Source organism: Hyposmocoma kahamanoa, unplaced genomic scaffold (genome assembly GCF_003589595.1).
Source record: "Hyposmocoma kahamanoa isolate Upper Pololo Valley unplaced genomic scaffold, ASM358959v1 64, whole genome shotgun sequence".
NCBI lineage: Eukaryota > Metazoa > Arthropoda > Insecta > Lepidoptera > Cosmopterigidae > Hyposmocoma > Hyposmocoma kahamanoa.
Genome location: NW_020653852.1, coordinates 8,756,658 through 8,773,339, shown reverse-complemented (window position 1 = coordinate 8,773,339; position 16,682 = coordinate 8,756,658). Strand labels below are relative to the sequence as shown.

The following is a 16,682-nucleotide window of genomic DNA, read 5'->3' as shown; positions in this document are numbered from 1 at the left end:
GTTGAAGTCAGTAAAAAACCGTTTTATTTTTTAAAAGAGAAATACAATAAGGTTTCATTTTATATTCTATTCCTTTACTTACACCAACGATCACCAGCTCTACACAATCACCATCTAAAGCGTCTTATTAAGACTCGGTGTCACGTGATGCGCTCATTAATCTTTCCTTTGTCTCAGACTTATCGAGGAACGAGCTTTAAGAGCTCTTTTAATGAATTACTCCTTTCGGCTTGGTGCGTAACCATGCGTGATTAGCAAAACAAAGAAATCCATGTTTGTATATAGTTTCACATTTGACTATGTGTCTATGTCGTTTCCTTATTGACTTTCTGATCTTGTAACAAGACTACAAGATAAGCGTGATGTTTATATTTACGCTTTTTTACTGTCCAATCCAATTTCATTCTGACTGAAACTTCTTATTGCAGATATTATAGAGCTCTTTGTGAAAGAGTTCGTCCAGGGAAGTACTGCCACCTTACCTATTTCTGCCGCCAAACAGTAATGTTCGTATTACTGCGTTTCGGTTTAGAAGGGTAAAGGTGTTGGTGAAATTACAGGCACGTGGCACTGGTCAACTTATGTCTCAGTGTGACGGGCGCAATGACAGTGCCCTTCAGATCTTTGCGTTTCAAAGCTCTGAGTGGCACTGCAACTATTATGGTCAGGCGTGTAGTTTACCATTAGGCGCACGACTTGTTCGTCCCGTCACTTGATATTATAAAACATCTCCAAATATAGCGACATGTCTAGCCGGAGCTGATAGCTGTAAAGATATTTAACTGGGTGACGAAACACTTTCATAGATTTCTCATAGATGGCGCTACGGCTAAAAAGTCGTTGAAAAACCAAACACAAAGACACGACAAGAAGCACATAGGAAAATTTGTGAGGTCCGCTGGTTCGTTCCGTGGCTTAGTTGGTATAGAGTCTGATACGGTATGCTAGAAGACGTCGGTTCCAATCTGTCGGTTCAGATCAAAGGATTTTTTTCTGTGTATTCTGATCTTTGTATTATTAATTAAAACAAACTAGTGGAATAATTTCACATAAAAAAATTAATTTAAATAATTTATTTTCGCTATTGTAAGTTATAAGTTTATTGTACGTTTTTCCATTAGCGCATTAAAAAACGATTTTGAGTCAAAGTTCAGGTGAAATTTCTCTGAAATAAAGAATAACACTAAATCCTTATAAATTTGATTATAGTCACTGCACCATAGAAGTAATGGTTTACCATTAATCAACGTCGTCAATCCATATAAGTATAAATGCACGGATCTCTTTTGAGGCGAGAGGTGAAAACCTTTAGGCCGGGCCTAAAGGTCAACACAGAGCAATCCAATGCAGATTTAGGACTTTTTCTTTTTTTTATACCAAGTGACGAACAAGTGCGCCTGGTGGTAAGCGACACGCCTATCCATAGGAATTGCACTGTCACTCAGAGCTTTAAATCGCAAAAATCTGAGGAACACTGTCAGTGCGCCCGTTGCCCTGAGACAAGTTAACAAGCCCCATGTGCCTGTAATTTCACCCTGACCCTTCAAAACCGGAACGCAATAATGCTCACCTTACTGCTTGGCAGCAGAAATAGGTAAGGTGGCAGTACTTCCTAGGATGAACTCTGTCACGAGGAGCTCTACTGTTGTTGTAACTAAGAACTCCCAACTAAATCATAATTAAAGACTATAAAGCACTAAAATAGAGATCTTTTTGTACTGGTGCGTATTAAAAGTGCAGTGCTATAATATCTTCAATGTCATAAAACTATATTAATCTTTACGTCAACCACAGGATGCAATATAACAAAGCTATAAAGTTTTAAATTGCTCCTTCCTTAGATTACTCCACGGGTCTAATGATGTTTCATGTTCAATGCATCCTCGGATAAATATCCAAGGTAAATAGCATATATAGAATAAATAAATAATAAATAATATAAATATACAATTATTTCAATATGTAACGAGCATACTTTTTCTTACTTTTAATACAAAAGTAAAATTGAAAAACCGAAGACTTTCTTTATGCGTGTTTACAGGGCTCTCAAAGGCTGGCAAAGCATAGGTAGCTCTGATATTGCAAATATCCATGGATGACGATGACCACCTCCCATCAAGTGGCTCATCTGCTCGTTTGCCTCCTTCTTTACGTAAAAAAAATCGATTGAGGCTTGCCAGGAATCATGTCATGGCCACTTAATTCGTCCTCTTCGGTCAAAGTAACTAACTGCCTCCGTGACCGAACGGTTACGTCCCGGGTTCAGTCCAGAGCTGGGAGAAATAATTATATGGTTTATGTTTATTTCTCCCGGCACCCATGGTACGGGGATTCCCTAGTGCGGGGCTATGCATGTGCGTTAAAGAAAGGATACGTTCCCACCGCATAACGAGAATTCACTCAATCCAGTTGCGAGCTTCGTGATGTACTCAACGAGCAGAATATTCGACGGCGTAGCAAACGATGAGCAATCATATTATTATGTTGTGTTCATTACACTGCTCCTCATTTCAATAAATTATCATGTCCCGATGTCGAATGTTAGTTTAAAAAGAAATTTAATGTTTGAAAAAATCAATCTCCTTATGATGATATCATAATAAAACTATCCAACGTTATTTATTAAATAGCCATTAGAAGAATAGTGCATTGTTCTTAAAACAAGAATATACCTATTCTGTTTTAAAGACCGCAAATTTGTTTTTATATTAATAATTCTTTGATGAAAAAGAGAAAATAAATAGCAAAGAATAATGAACCTAATAGATTTTATGTTACACAGCTTAAAATATCTGAAAATGTTTTTTTATGAACGTTAACTGACATGGCACTAGATTCTTCATATCATGTCAGTTACTTTGAAATTTAAAATAACGATAGACTTCAGTCAACCGTAACCATTGGACCAGCAAAGGTCCCGAGATGTTGGTTTGTTTGAAAATAAAAAACGCGATTTAAATCCGAAAAAATAGTTTTATTTCATTGTGTAACAATCGCGAACACCTAAGAGCTCCATAGGTTTTAAGTATTGTAGCATCAATGTAGAAGTATTCAACAAATAATCATTTACTTAACTTTTGTTTAATGATAGAACGACGGAACGATCAAGTCATGGGCCTGCGACACACCTGTCCATTGTCGTAGTCATTCAGAGTTTTAAATCGCAAAGCTCTGAGGGGCACTGTCACTGCGCCCGTGTCATAAGTCATAAGTGGACAAGTCCTATGTGCCTGTAATTTCACCCGCGCTCTTACCCTCAAAACCGGAACACATTAGCTCACATTACTGCTTGGTGGCTGAAATAAGTGAGCTCTACTGCTACTAAGTTACATTACAAACAAGCGCTCTTACCACTCAAAACCGGAATGCGATAATGCACACATTACTGCTTGGTGGCAGAGCCCCTCGGATGATCTCTTTCACAAGGAGCTTTACTGCTGCTAAATTATGACATAATTAGGGAATAGGTTTTCTTGACAAATCATTTTAATATTTAGCAAACGGGTATGATGTTCTGTGGCTAATATAGTTGTAAAAAAAAAAATTAAATTTATGTAATAAAAATACATGATGGCCTACCCAAGAATCACCAAATGCCAAGATAACGACAAACTCACTCCTTTCTCTTTTTTACACGCTACAAATCCTTATAAAATGAAAGAAAGAAATGAAAATATTCGTATAGTATAAAAACTTGGGCCAATAAAGCAGCCGAGAGAACCTCAGCACCTTGCGAGAGTTCAAATGAAAATTGCATTAAGTCTGGCAATAAGACGGCGGCAGATGGAACATAGTGATTATCCGTACAATTTTATAGAAGCAGCTTTTGCTTGCGAGATGGCGTATACTTACATATCATACGTAGTTTATGGAAATCCGCACATTCACAAATAAAACCGTTTTAAAGTTTAGATAGTGATGAAATTAACATTATGTAAGAGTATTAATCTAAAATATTTCTAACCGAGATATATAATAACATAATCTTTAAGATAGTGTTGTACCCTCCTGCCTACAACTGCGACCGAGATGAAATTTAAACAAGACGTTCGGAACTGTTATGCACAGACTTGACGCTTACCATTAGGGGCACGACTTGTTCGTCCCGTCACTTGACATTATAAATAAAAAATAAGTAGAAGATTATATATAACGCGCACACACTCGTATACCCGCGCTAGGCAAACCCTGTATCGTGGATGTCATGGATACACACATAGACAACCACAACTTACACCCAAACTCACGAAAGAAATAAATGTAGGCCATACAAATATTTCTCGGGGCCCGGGGATTGAACCCCAAACCTCTGCGTGCAAGTCCAGCAGGATAACCAGCCGGCCACCGAGGCAGTTAACTCTTCAACTCTTCCAACAACAATTAGTACTTTGCTACTTCTAAATATAGCTCTAAGAATTTCGCTCGTTTCCTCGGTTACACTCCTTCAGTGGAAGCTTTCGGTTTGCTTCGTCTAAATATTGGAATGACATTCCACACACGATTAAACTTAGCCAGACGTTGCAACTTTCAAAAGATAGTGTAAGCAATGGCTACTTAACATACAAAAATCACAATGTTGCTGGCATTGACTCACAAATAAATGGACGACGGGTCTAATACAAAAACCACGAAAAAAATGTCCCAAGTCAACCTATTTAAACGTAGTGACATTTAAGGAATATGAAAAAGCTAAAACGTTGAATTTAAATTGTAATGTCATCGCAGTACTGTCTAATTTTGCTTGCTTCGCTGTCAGTCGAACAAACGAAGACTAAAGCGTGAATGACGCTCTGTATACGATTTTAACGCCCTATAAGTTCGGACACTTTTTAGCGCGGACCCGACGTCCATATAATTGTAAGTCATTGGTTGCTGGACTAAATTGTTATCGTAATTGCACTATAACGTAGCAAATCGTTTCTTTGTTTTAAGTTTCTTTATTTTATGTTTGTATCCGGTATTAAATGTTCTTTTACATTTTATATATACTCGTATGCTCATCGAAATAATAAATTCATTTTAAGCATGTCTTATAAATTCAAAATGTAATTCCTGTGATGATTGTTAATAGTCAGCAGCGGATGTCCATGTATGAAGATGGAACCTGAAAAGCAGCAGTAGTGCTGAGGTTCCATCCTTTTCATTGGCACTAGAGTCCACATTTCCGGAACTCTTTATTGTTAACCATTTTATTGTAAATGTGCTTATGAATAAATGTCTTATTATTATTATATATTTTTTTTAAATTATCATTATTATAAATGTCTATGCACCTAACTCTATGTAATACGTTCATCACATTTGCATGTATCAAGTCTATACTTCCATAGTATTACGTCATCTAATATTAATAGTTAAATATACGACCAAACATGTACAATTCAAACGAACGTTTGACCTCGAACGTGTTTTCGAGAGCTCCCGAAGGTCTTGTTTAAATTTCATCTCGGCAGCAGCTGTAGGCCGAAGGGTATGAGACTACCCTAAAGGTTATATTATTATATATTTCGGTTAGAAATATTTTAGATTAATACTCTTACAAAATCTTCATTTCATCATACATCATCTGAACTTCAAAGTAAGAGTATTTTGGAATGAAATGTTTTTTTTAACACGGGTACCACCATGACAAAATGATTAGAGACGCGTCATCCAGCTAATGTTATAAAATGTAGCGAGCTTCGCCAAAAAGGTAGGTGAAAAACAGCTTCAGCTGAAACTTACTTATTTATGATACCAAGTGAGAAACAAGGGACAAACAAGACGTGCGCCTGGTAGTAAGCGACACACCCGTCCGTAGCAGTTGCAGTGTTTTAAACCATAAAGGTCTGAGGGGCACTGCCACTGCGCCCGTCACTCTGAGATGTAAGTTGACAAATCCCATTTCGCTAGCATCCTTCTCACATTACTTTTTGGCGGCAGAAATAGGTCAATGTCAAAGACAATTAATCTTTATTTGATAGGTAAGCAAATTACACTTGAAATCGTCATACTGATTAAACTCTACCGCTCATTCGTAAGGCAGATTCCTCTGAGAAGAATGAGCAAGAAACACTAGGGGTTGCTCTTTGCAAATATTCATTTGAATACATTTATCATTACAAAATTTAATTTAAACATATTAGATCGAGAATACCTGAAAAAGCTAAACGGGTTACTAACAAGGATTTTTGTCATCCAAGTACGCAGAAGTTGTATAATAACCTTTTTTTTTTTTTGTTTCATAATAGTTTAAAGCCTGGAATCTTGTTATAAAAACATAAATGAATTTGAGACTTTATGAAGATGACTGTCAAGAACAGCTAGTTTATTTTTATTCCTCATTAATGTTATGTCTGTCAGTACTTTTCATGAAAAAAATAATATTTTTCTTAACATAAATAACATTTTCATAAATGTACTGTGACGTTAGTGTAAAAATGTTAATATCTTTAAACTTGTCTCTCATAGACACTCTGAGGCTCAGATTGTAAATTGCCCCAAAGCACGGTAAGGTAAGGTGGCACTACTCCCGTGGATGATCTCTTTACACTATAACACAGATTTTGCCTAGCTTGGTTAGCTAGCTCATATAAAAGTCTTGCAAGATAATGTAAATTATGTTTTAATAAGTTTAGTGGTACAGCATCTAATTTTCTACACACCGACTTTTTGTCTCTATCCAATTTTTTTCTAGGCATTAGGTATCGTTCAAAGACTCCATTTAAAATGGTATCTCTAGGAGAAATAACAATAAAATATGCGCGCGCGGGCTCGAGTGTAAAACAATATCTATTTGCATCTGAATATAAAAACAAACATGTACCCAAATATAAAATATGAAAAGTAAAACAACTTTAATTAGTGTACAGTCAGAGCATATCAAGCTTGACCTTATTACTCTGACTCTTTCCTTGACACTTTGGACCGTTTTTGTCGTAAGCGGCATTAAATGAGTTGAGTTTAAGAGCAGTACACACATGCGCGACTTTAAGCAACGATGCAAACGCGACGCAAACGCGCGATTGCATCGCAACACTTGTGATTTATAAGCGATTGAATCGATGCAAGCGCGCGTTTGTATCGATGCAATCGCGCGTTTGTATCGATGCAGACGCGCGTTTACTTCGATGCAATCGCCTATAAATCGCAAGTGTAGTGATGCAATCGCGCGTTTCACTAACGCGCGTTTGCACTTTAAAGCTGAAGTGTCAAGTTTAACACTTTTCCTTCTTCTTATGGCTAGGTAGTATGGTCTCTGATGGGCCTTCGCCTATTCTATGCGGAACGAAGGTAAAAAAATCGTATCGATCGCATACACTATAATGCTTGCCTTCGTTGTGAAAGGTTCGCCAAAAGACGTAAGGTGCTTGCCGATTGTATCACAGGTTGCGCCAAATATACAGGAAAGGACTGGTACACCGTGTCGGGGGTACTTTCGTGCACCCTACGAAACTACTATTCTGATAAAACATGTTTACATAAAACTTGTTTTTTTTTTGTACTATCAACAATAAGCTTATTTAACCTCATCTTGACTTTGACCTTCTCTCATATTTCATAAACACTTATATTTGATAGCGTGGAAATAATAAGATTATTTTTTAAGTGTTTATACAACAAATTGACTCCTAGCGTGTATTGCTTTCCACTTTTAATTCCACTACTGTTGCTGAGTCATATTTTCGGTAAACAACTGATACACATTGCTGTATAATGTTTTAAGATCGATGCAGATAATGGGAAAGCCTACAATACGTTCGATGTATAGATAATACTAAAACAATAGAAAGAAAAGTTCTAAATGCCTTCGAACTCATAATCATCATCAACCCTTTATATGTCCCACTGCTGAGCATGGGTCTCCTCGCAGGTGAAGGATACTCCGCCACGCTGGCCCAATGCAGTTTGGGGACTTTACATGTTTTCCAAGGGTTGTGAACCTTCTTCGACGTTCAGGGTTAATCACGATGTTTATTTCACCGAAAAGCTCATGATAATATTCAAATCAAATTACGCATATAAATTACGAAAACTCAGAAGTGCGACCCGCACGACCTCTGCTTATGAGAAGGTAGGTCAAATCGTTAGGCTTCCACGGCTTTTTCTCAAACTCATAAGAATTTTGCAGTACGAATCCTTAGCATTAAATACAGGTCAATTTCATACAATCATGCAAGACATGAGATCAGTTCATAATCAAAACTATTTTATTATTATTATTCGAAATTTTTTTCCGAAACGAAAACCAACTGAAGCGAACTTCCACTATAAGTAAACATTATTTCATTTCCTCGTTGCAAACTATCACAAACCGCTTACCTCTTATTTCACTGCACTGTCGTGATGTATAATCCCTCGCCGGTTAACTTTTACGAGGCTATTTAAAAGTTTAACCTTTCTATGGTAACGTAAATTTAAGTAAGGAAGTTAATCGCAATCGGGTTTTTGCAGTGGTTTAAAACTTGGATGTCAGTTAGTTATGAAACAGTTTTCAGTTAAACAGTGTATGGAAGGTTTCATATTCAAAATGTTGAAAGAAAATTAAAGTTATTTATAGCAAAACTGAAAAAACATATACTGATATATCGATTAACAAGTTAAATACTATCTACATTTTTACTAGTAGATGCAGTCGTAAAGCAGCAACAAAGGAAAGATGAAATAACAATATCACCAGGCTATCTTTAGCCTACCGTAGTTAGTCGGTCGGTGAAAAAAATAGCTCTAATTAAGTTTTCAACGATATTTCTATAGCAGAAAACTATTTAAAACTCAAATTTTCTGTAGATAGAACTAGAATTTGACATGTTCAATAACGATTAAAGCCCCTAAATAAATAAAGAGTAAAATAAAAGAACTTTGAAAATATCGTGGACCGATAGAGTGTCCAACGAAAGAGTACTTGTATTGTAGATGGTGAATAAGAAATTAGATGAGTACTGTCAAAAAACACAAACTACAGTACTTTGGTCATATAATGCGTAATGAGAAATACGACTTGATCCCAGGTAGTCGTTTTAATTAGTCATGCATCGTCATAGTCGTTCGTCATAACAAGTCATGCAAGAAAAAATCCAGAGAAAACGACCACTTGGAAGAAAAATTCTGAAAAACACATAGTTTTCAAAATTCAGTATACCTACAACTTACATAACTAGGAAAAAAGTAAATAAATAAAATAAAAATATTTTTTTTTTTTTTCAGACACCATAGATCCATAGTTTGTTAGTAAGCAACCTTGTACTAAATTAGTAACAACTGACTGTATGGTGAATATACGGTATATTGTATATGAAGTGTACATTAAAATTTTGTCAAAATAGTTGTAGTACTGTGTAGTAGTTGTCAATATACGTAATATAAAATCCACTGAAATTTTGTCAAAAGTAAAAATTCAAAATAAATTAAATTTACAATTAATGAAACAATAAAATAGTAATTAATAGTGTCATCCTTATAATAACTAGCGTAATCGTCATGTCTAGCGAAATTGAGATGAGAACAACGCTTTGACTTAGAAACCAGAAAGCACCAACTGCGCACTAAACTCACATCGAGACAACTAAAATTAGCTACAAGAAACAAATCGCAAAATAATAGGCTGCGACAGGTGGGTACTCGGCAAGAATAACCTGTGACAATAGCAGGTAGCGGACGGTGCACAATTGCAATTATCCAATACAGAGCGATTCAGCCCGCAATTGCGCGTGAAATGACCTCATCTGTCGTTTAAGCCTTGCACACCTGCGCAGTAACTAGTAATACCAAGCAATTCCCATCACTAAAAGTACTATAGAAATATAGATTCAACAGTCATTGAATTTCTAACTTCTACTCTGGCTTTAAACTTAGTAACTTCCTAAAACGTCGTTTTAGTTGTAGAACTAGAAGTAAAGTCGTTCTTCCTATTCAAATATTTTGAAGTGCGTATATAATTATATTTGCTGGTGAAAGGTTGTATATTAGGTGCATAATTAAATTGTATAGTTTCTCAAAAGCATACAACTACTGCAGAAATAGGTAAGGTGGTACTTCCCTGGACCAACTCTTTGACTCTCTGGGTACTGCTACTCTGTTGGCTACTCTACTACTACTTACGTAAGAGTTACAATTATTATACGAATCAGGCAATCCTTGTTCCACACACATATAGCGCTTTTCTTAAATAATAAAAAAGTAAAGAAAGGAGGAAAAGATGTATAATAAAAAAGTAGATAAATATTATAATAAGACAGATACTAGTAAGCAGTTGGTTGCATGACAGTTTTTCTATATTAATTAAATTTTTATTGAATTGATATTCAACAATTTTTTTGTGAAATTACTCCACTAGTTTGTTACAATTATTAATACAAAGATCGAACACTCAGAAAAAAATCCTTCGATCCGGTCGGATTCGAACCGACGTCTTCTTGCATACCGTGCCAGACGCTATACCAACTAAGCCACGGAACGAACCAACGGACCTCACGAATTTTTCTATGTGCTTGCGTCGTGTCTTTGTATTTGGTTTTTCAACGACTTTTTAGTCGTAGCGCCATCTATGAGAAATCTTTGACAGATTTTTTATAGTTTTTCTATAGTCTGTTCACATACTAGTTCATTGTTAGTAGATAGATTTAAAAGTTCAGAGCGACGGACACAAATGGATTTCCCAACTTTCCTGGCCTGTACGAGTAGAGTCGCACGGTCCATAAAGGATAAACTTTGTATCTTCTTTTATTGAGAACAATGAAAATATTTTCTAGAACCATCATTATATTTTATTAAATATAGCTTTTTATAACGAATGATTCATACATATATCCAAATAATGATCCAGAGATCGAAAGAGGCGGTGTAATATTTACCTACACATCCTGAAAATACAATACACGTAGAATGTATTGTATTTTGTTTTATATTTTTAATGCGTAACTAGTTTGTAATGCCAATATGAATTAGTCGACTTTAAATTCGAATTTGAAATAGAATTCAGGACCACTACTGAGGTAGTTCCAACAGTAAAAAGAATCATCTGACTGTCAATCATTTCACTGCGTCCTTGGCCGAACGGTTATCATACCGGACTGCCACGCAGAGGTCCCAGGTTCGATTCCCGGGCCGAGAGAAACAATTATATAGCCTATATTTATTTCTCTCGTGAGTTTGGGTGTAATTTGTGGTTGTCTATTTATGTGTCTATGGTACCCGCGACACAGGGTTTCCCTGCTGCGGAGCTATATTGAGTGTATGCGTTATTACTATTATCGAAATCGGTTTACAAATGTCAGAGTAATTGCGTGTATACATATAAAAAAACACAGTCGAAATGATAACCTCCTCATTATGAAGGTGTTTAAAAATATAACTATTTTAGTTTTGATGTCTCTCTTCGTATTTTTAATCGCTCCGGAACTTCAGAAGCTGGTGTCAAACTCTCTATATGTATCACCAGATTTAGGGTAATATACCCTGCCAATAGGCCAATCTCTGATAATGACAATATAATATCAAATAGTATTTTCCCTCAATTATAGTATAATTCAATCCTAACTGATCGCAAAATGACCTTCATGCAATCGTTTAATCTCAGCACACTTGGGTTTGCTAACGGGCTACTTGAATCAGACACCATAAGGCGTGGAGGAATCCTGGCAGAAGTTCGTTTTACGGAGTACAGTGTAATTCCCTTTACAATATTAAGAGTGATAATTGAAATACGTGCAGCACTACTGCGATCGCTAATGTACTATACGTGTATTATGTATGTCTCCAGCGACGACAACTTGCCAGATGAAACCTGAGAACCAGCAAATTGCTAAGGCTTTCACCTTTTCTTCGATACAGTTTTAAACAATTAAATATTTTATTTCAAATGTTTTATCTTTTGTGTTGAAAAACAATAATACAATGTGTATTAAGGGCTGTAAATAAGGAATTACGAACGAGACTATTAGACGCCCAAAGTCGAAGACCGAGGGCTTTCAGAGTCGAGGTTTAAAAATGTAGTATGATTACATATGACCTTTTTTCTTCTATAGTCGGTAATGAGAAGATAAACAGCCCGACGGATTTATTTGGGGCATTATAGTCAAGTTAGCCTGCTTGCAATGTGCAAGTGTGATGAAAAATCTTTTTATTTATTACATTTATTTAAAAATAATAACAATGCGCCAAATAACCAGATCGTTGAAACTAGGGAATTCCCTGTACTATGAGAATTAGAGCAACGAAATTCACTCCGGGGCACTACTCTGAACACCCAGACCAGAACCAATTTAGAAAAATTCGTTTCTCAAATAACTTTACCTCTTTCTGCCACCAAGCAGTAGTGTGAATATGACTGCATTCCGGTTTGGAACCGTATGTGTGTTGGTGAATTTACAGGCACAAGGACCATGTCAACTTATAATGTCTCATGGTGACGGGTGCATTAGCAGTGCCCCTCAGATAAACCTCTGAATGACACCGCAACTGTTATGGATAGGCGTGTCGATTACCACCAGGCGCGCGACTTGTTCGACCCGTCACTTGATATCATAAAACAATACTTAAAATCGGAGTTCAGATAAACCCTACTTAGGACTCTTGTTCCTGACTCCTAACACTAAGTGGCTCTGTAGTCTCTGGATAGAAGAGACAATATTTCTTAAGTTTACTAACTTTGAATAAAAGCTACAGCAAAGTTTCCATCTTTTCTTTTGAAACATCTACCGAACAACTTTAGAATATTTCGTAGTTAACATCAAGAATTCTTAGTCACCTGGAAGTAGGTGCATTAAGAATTCTTGAAACTATGTAGAATAATTTTGTGATATAAATTACGGCGCTTTGACAGCTTGTTCTACTGCATATAAAATAATAAAAGTTAATATGAAGCCACATTATCGGCTTACACGCATCCACTGCTGGACATAAGTTCATGAATACGCCAACTCTCCCGGTCGTAAAGCGGTTGGATGCCATCCGCATCTTTATCAGATCGTCCGTCCATCTTCCGCTCCTCTGCAAACATGTCCGACTCACTGCCACATAAGCTTACTGATTTTGCAAGCTGTAACGCCACAATGCGTTCAGATTTTTTCGTTTTAATTCTAAATTACAGTTAGTTATTTTAAAACATTTAATAATCATTAAAAAATTTTACATTTATCGTAGTTGTTCAGAAACTATGAATACTGTAATAATGTAAGTCTGGACGAAGACAGTAGCATTCTGTAATATTTCCTTCCCCTATTCAAACAGTGCCTTAGCCTCCGAAACGAGATTACGTCTCATCTCGTCTTTCTTCGGTCCTACGCAATCTCGCGGTAATCACTGGCTTGCAGTTCGCATAGGTCCACTTCTAGTGATACCTTGTGCGACGTACTGGTACAAAAACGGAAGACAAAATAGTTTAATGCTGATTTAAAAACCTACTACATTAAGCATTAGTTTATAGATTGTTTGCGTTTAATAACACGTATTATTATTTAGCTTCCTAAAACCCCCTGTACATCACACTGTACGTAATATGTGAAGTGATGCATACCCACACAATAGTTTTACTATGATCACGTAAACGCCCAATTTACATTACACAAGAAGCTGTACTGCTTGGTGAATAATTTTTTTTTTAATTTTCCAAAAATACTCATCGGTATATTTCGCTTGCTTCAGATTCTACTGGGACCTGTGCATGCTGTTGCTTTTGGTGGCAAACCTGATTATCCTGCCGGTGGCCATTTCCTTCTTCAATGACGACCTCAGTACGCGCTGGATTGCCTTCAACTGTCTCTCCGACACAATATTCCTTATAGATATCGTTGTTAATTTTAGAACAGGTGAGAATTTTCATTTTATTATTTTAATATAGGTAACTCCAGGACTTTTATATATTGACATTCTAAATGTTAATATTTACGCATAAAGACTATTCACATTACACCGTGCCGGGCGCGAGCCCAGTCACGTACGAGGCTCAGATTGGAAATGCTGCGTACATTTTATATGAAGTAGTTCACATTACAACGTGCCGCGTCCGTGTCACGGACGAGCCCGAGCTGCTTCTGAGGTCCTCCGAGCCTCGGATGCAGCCCGGCCCGCATCGGCTCATTGTAATGTGAACACTCTCTGACTCTGTCTAATTTAAGATCGTGCGGCACGTACGAGGCTCGGATGCCTCGGACACGGCTTTTTTTATAAAAAGAACCGACCTTAAAATTTTATGAAACTACATCTAAGTATTTGTCAAGTTTTATTGAAATCGGTGAACGGAAAGTGAGTGAAATCCAATAAACCGGATTCATCTCCTAATTGGCTATCCTTAGAGGTGGAATATTTTCTCCAAATTAGAATAGATCCACTATTGAGGTACCCCCTTTTTTAACAAAACAAGAATCATCGAAATCGGTTCACAAATGTCGGAGTAATCGCGTAACATATACACACAAAAGAATGCAGTCGAATTGAGAACCTTCCAGTAGTAGTAGTAAAGTTCCTTGTGAAAGAGTTCATCAGGGAAGTATTGATACGATAGCTATTTCTGCCGCCAAGCACTAATGTGAGCATTACTGCGTTCCGGTTTCAAAGGGTAAAGGGTACTGGTGAAATTACAGGCACATGGGACTTGTCAACTTATGTCGCAGTATTACCTTTCAAATCTTTGCGTTTTAAACTCTGAGCTTTGGTTACTGTAACTGTTACGGACAGGCGAGTCGCTTGCCACCTGGACCACGATTTGACCGTCCCGTCACTTGGTATCATAAAAAATACCTCCTTTTTGTAAAGTCGGTTAAAAATTAAAAACCATTGTTATACATGTGAAGGTTTACAATATTTGACCTCAATCTGGGGAAGTTCACAGGACACTTCCCAAAACACCGAGAACTAAACCATATTGGTACTTAGTGACCTAAACGGGGCAAACCTACATCAAGTGTCCTATATGCTAACCACAGAAGCCGTCTCTTAAAGCCTTGTTACATTTGCTTAGTAATCAATCCTGAAGTTTCAAAAGATAAATTAGATTGTTCTCCAGCTGTTCTTTTAATATTATTTCTACATCTACTTTAATGTCCGTACCAAAGGTTTTGCTGACTCAACCCGCGTTCACAATTTTGATTTATACATTCTCAATTCTCTTCCAGTAAAAAAAAAATTACCGTATCTCTTATCTTTCCAGGAATAATGCAGCAAGATAATGCAGAACAAGTGATATTAGATCCCAAGTTAATAGCGAAGCACTATTTGAGGACATGGTTCTTCCTTGACCTCATCTCTAGTATACCACTAGATTATATATTCTTGATCTTCAATCAGGTAAACGTACGTTGCAATTTGGCCGTGTTGTTCTATTACTAGTTTTAATCTATCTTTTATGTTATTGAATTCTGTTTCAGCTTATGGGTGTTCATTTATTTTTAGTCCTGTTTTTAGACTTTTGTTCTATTTTGGTTACTCATTGTGATTTTTTTATGTTACGACGCCACGAGACCCAACGTGTCATCGTATTTTTCTCGTAGGTCTATGATATAACAGGTTTGATTCGATGGAGCACTTAGAACCATATCTGTGTTTTTATTTTACGTTTTTTTCTTCCCTTTTTATAATTTTCAATGCACTTTTTTATCTCTTTGCACGTTTTTAATATCACTAGTAACCCATATGATTCTGTCAAACATGCTTAGCGATGTTATTTTTTTTATATATCCTTCGCTGTTTTAAGGCGTTATGTTCTAAAGTCAATGATCGTATGGGGTACCTACTGATCCCTTTCTTGATGTCAATACTTTCTAATTGCCACTTTTACGAGATTTGCACAAGCTGCTCTAAAAACTAATTTTGTTACTAAATACTACTGGTCAATCCAATACAACTCTTTTTAAGGATTAGACATTCCTTTATCTAATTAATATAATGTTACTGGGATGCACCTCTTCTTTTATATTCTTCTAATAATGCTGAATTTACATCAAATTCACAGCATGGTTCTTATAATATTTTTGTCTCTTTCCAATTTGCACGTTTCTCTTTCTAAACACATAAACATGTGAACTGGAACACGCACTGTCGATATTCTTGACTCTTAACTACCTAATTACAACACGACCAAATTGTTTACATATTAATTATAATTAGAAATTGAATCACATTATAAAACACTAATAACTTCATTTGGATTAAAGAAGCAGCAACCGAGCTTGTAAAAAAGGATTTCACAAGCTGAATAATAACGCTATTATAAATGTTATAAGCTTCCACTAATAGCCCTACTGAGAGAAAAAAGAATGTAAATTAACAGAACAAACCATAATTATAACATGTTTATTACGCTTCAGCACTTTTCTTTGGCTGAAATTGTCTTTTCAATGTCAGCGAGTGCATGTTTACACTTCGACAGCAAAAAAGCATTTGCCACGTATAATCGACGCTCCGAGAAGTATATATTTACCCGGAGTGTCGGTTTTGTTATGTTTTTACGACTAAGGCGTCGCTTTGTGTTGACAGGATTTTAGTGAGAGCTTTCAAATTCTTCATGCGGGGCGCGCTCTTCGGATACTCCGGTTAGCGAAGCTGCTTTCCCTGGTGCGGCTGCTTCGACTCTCAAGACTCGTCCGATATGTATCGCAATGGGAGGAAGTATATGTAAGCCATCATCCCTACTAACACTAGGACTGTTACAAACTAAACACTGCTCTAACCACATTCGCTCACATCTACTGACGAAACTAACTAAC

The 16,682-nt window shown here is 36.5% G+C and overlaps 1 protein-coding gene across 17 annotated transcripts in view; it reads left to right on the top strand.

Moving 5' to 3' along the window:
• The window catches only part of LOC113231130 (potassium/sodium hyperpolarization-activated cyclic nucleotide-gated channel 2), a 385,438-nt gene that overhangs the window by 362,040 nt on the left and 6,716 nt on the right, over positions 1–16,682 (top strand). For 13 of the 17 annotated variants that reach the window (XM_026465311.1, XM_026465310.1, XM_026465305.1 and 10 more), the window contains 3 exons: positions 13,624–13,787; positions 15,128–15,270; positions 16,453–16,590. In XM_026465311.1, coding sequence (XP_026321096.1) covers positions 13,624–13,787; positions 15,128–15,270; positions 16,453–16,590 — 445 coding nt within the window. The remainder of the gene's footprint in view (positions 1–13,623; positions 13,788–15,127; positions 15,271–16,452; positions 16,591–16,682) is intronic. The other 4 variants (XM_026465313.1, XM_026465306.1, XM_026465303.1 and 1 more) reach the window with 1 other exon arrangement.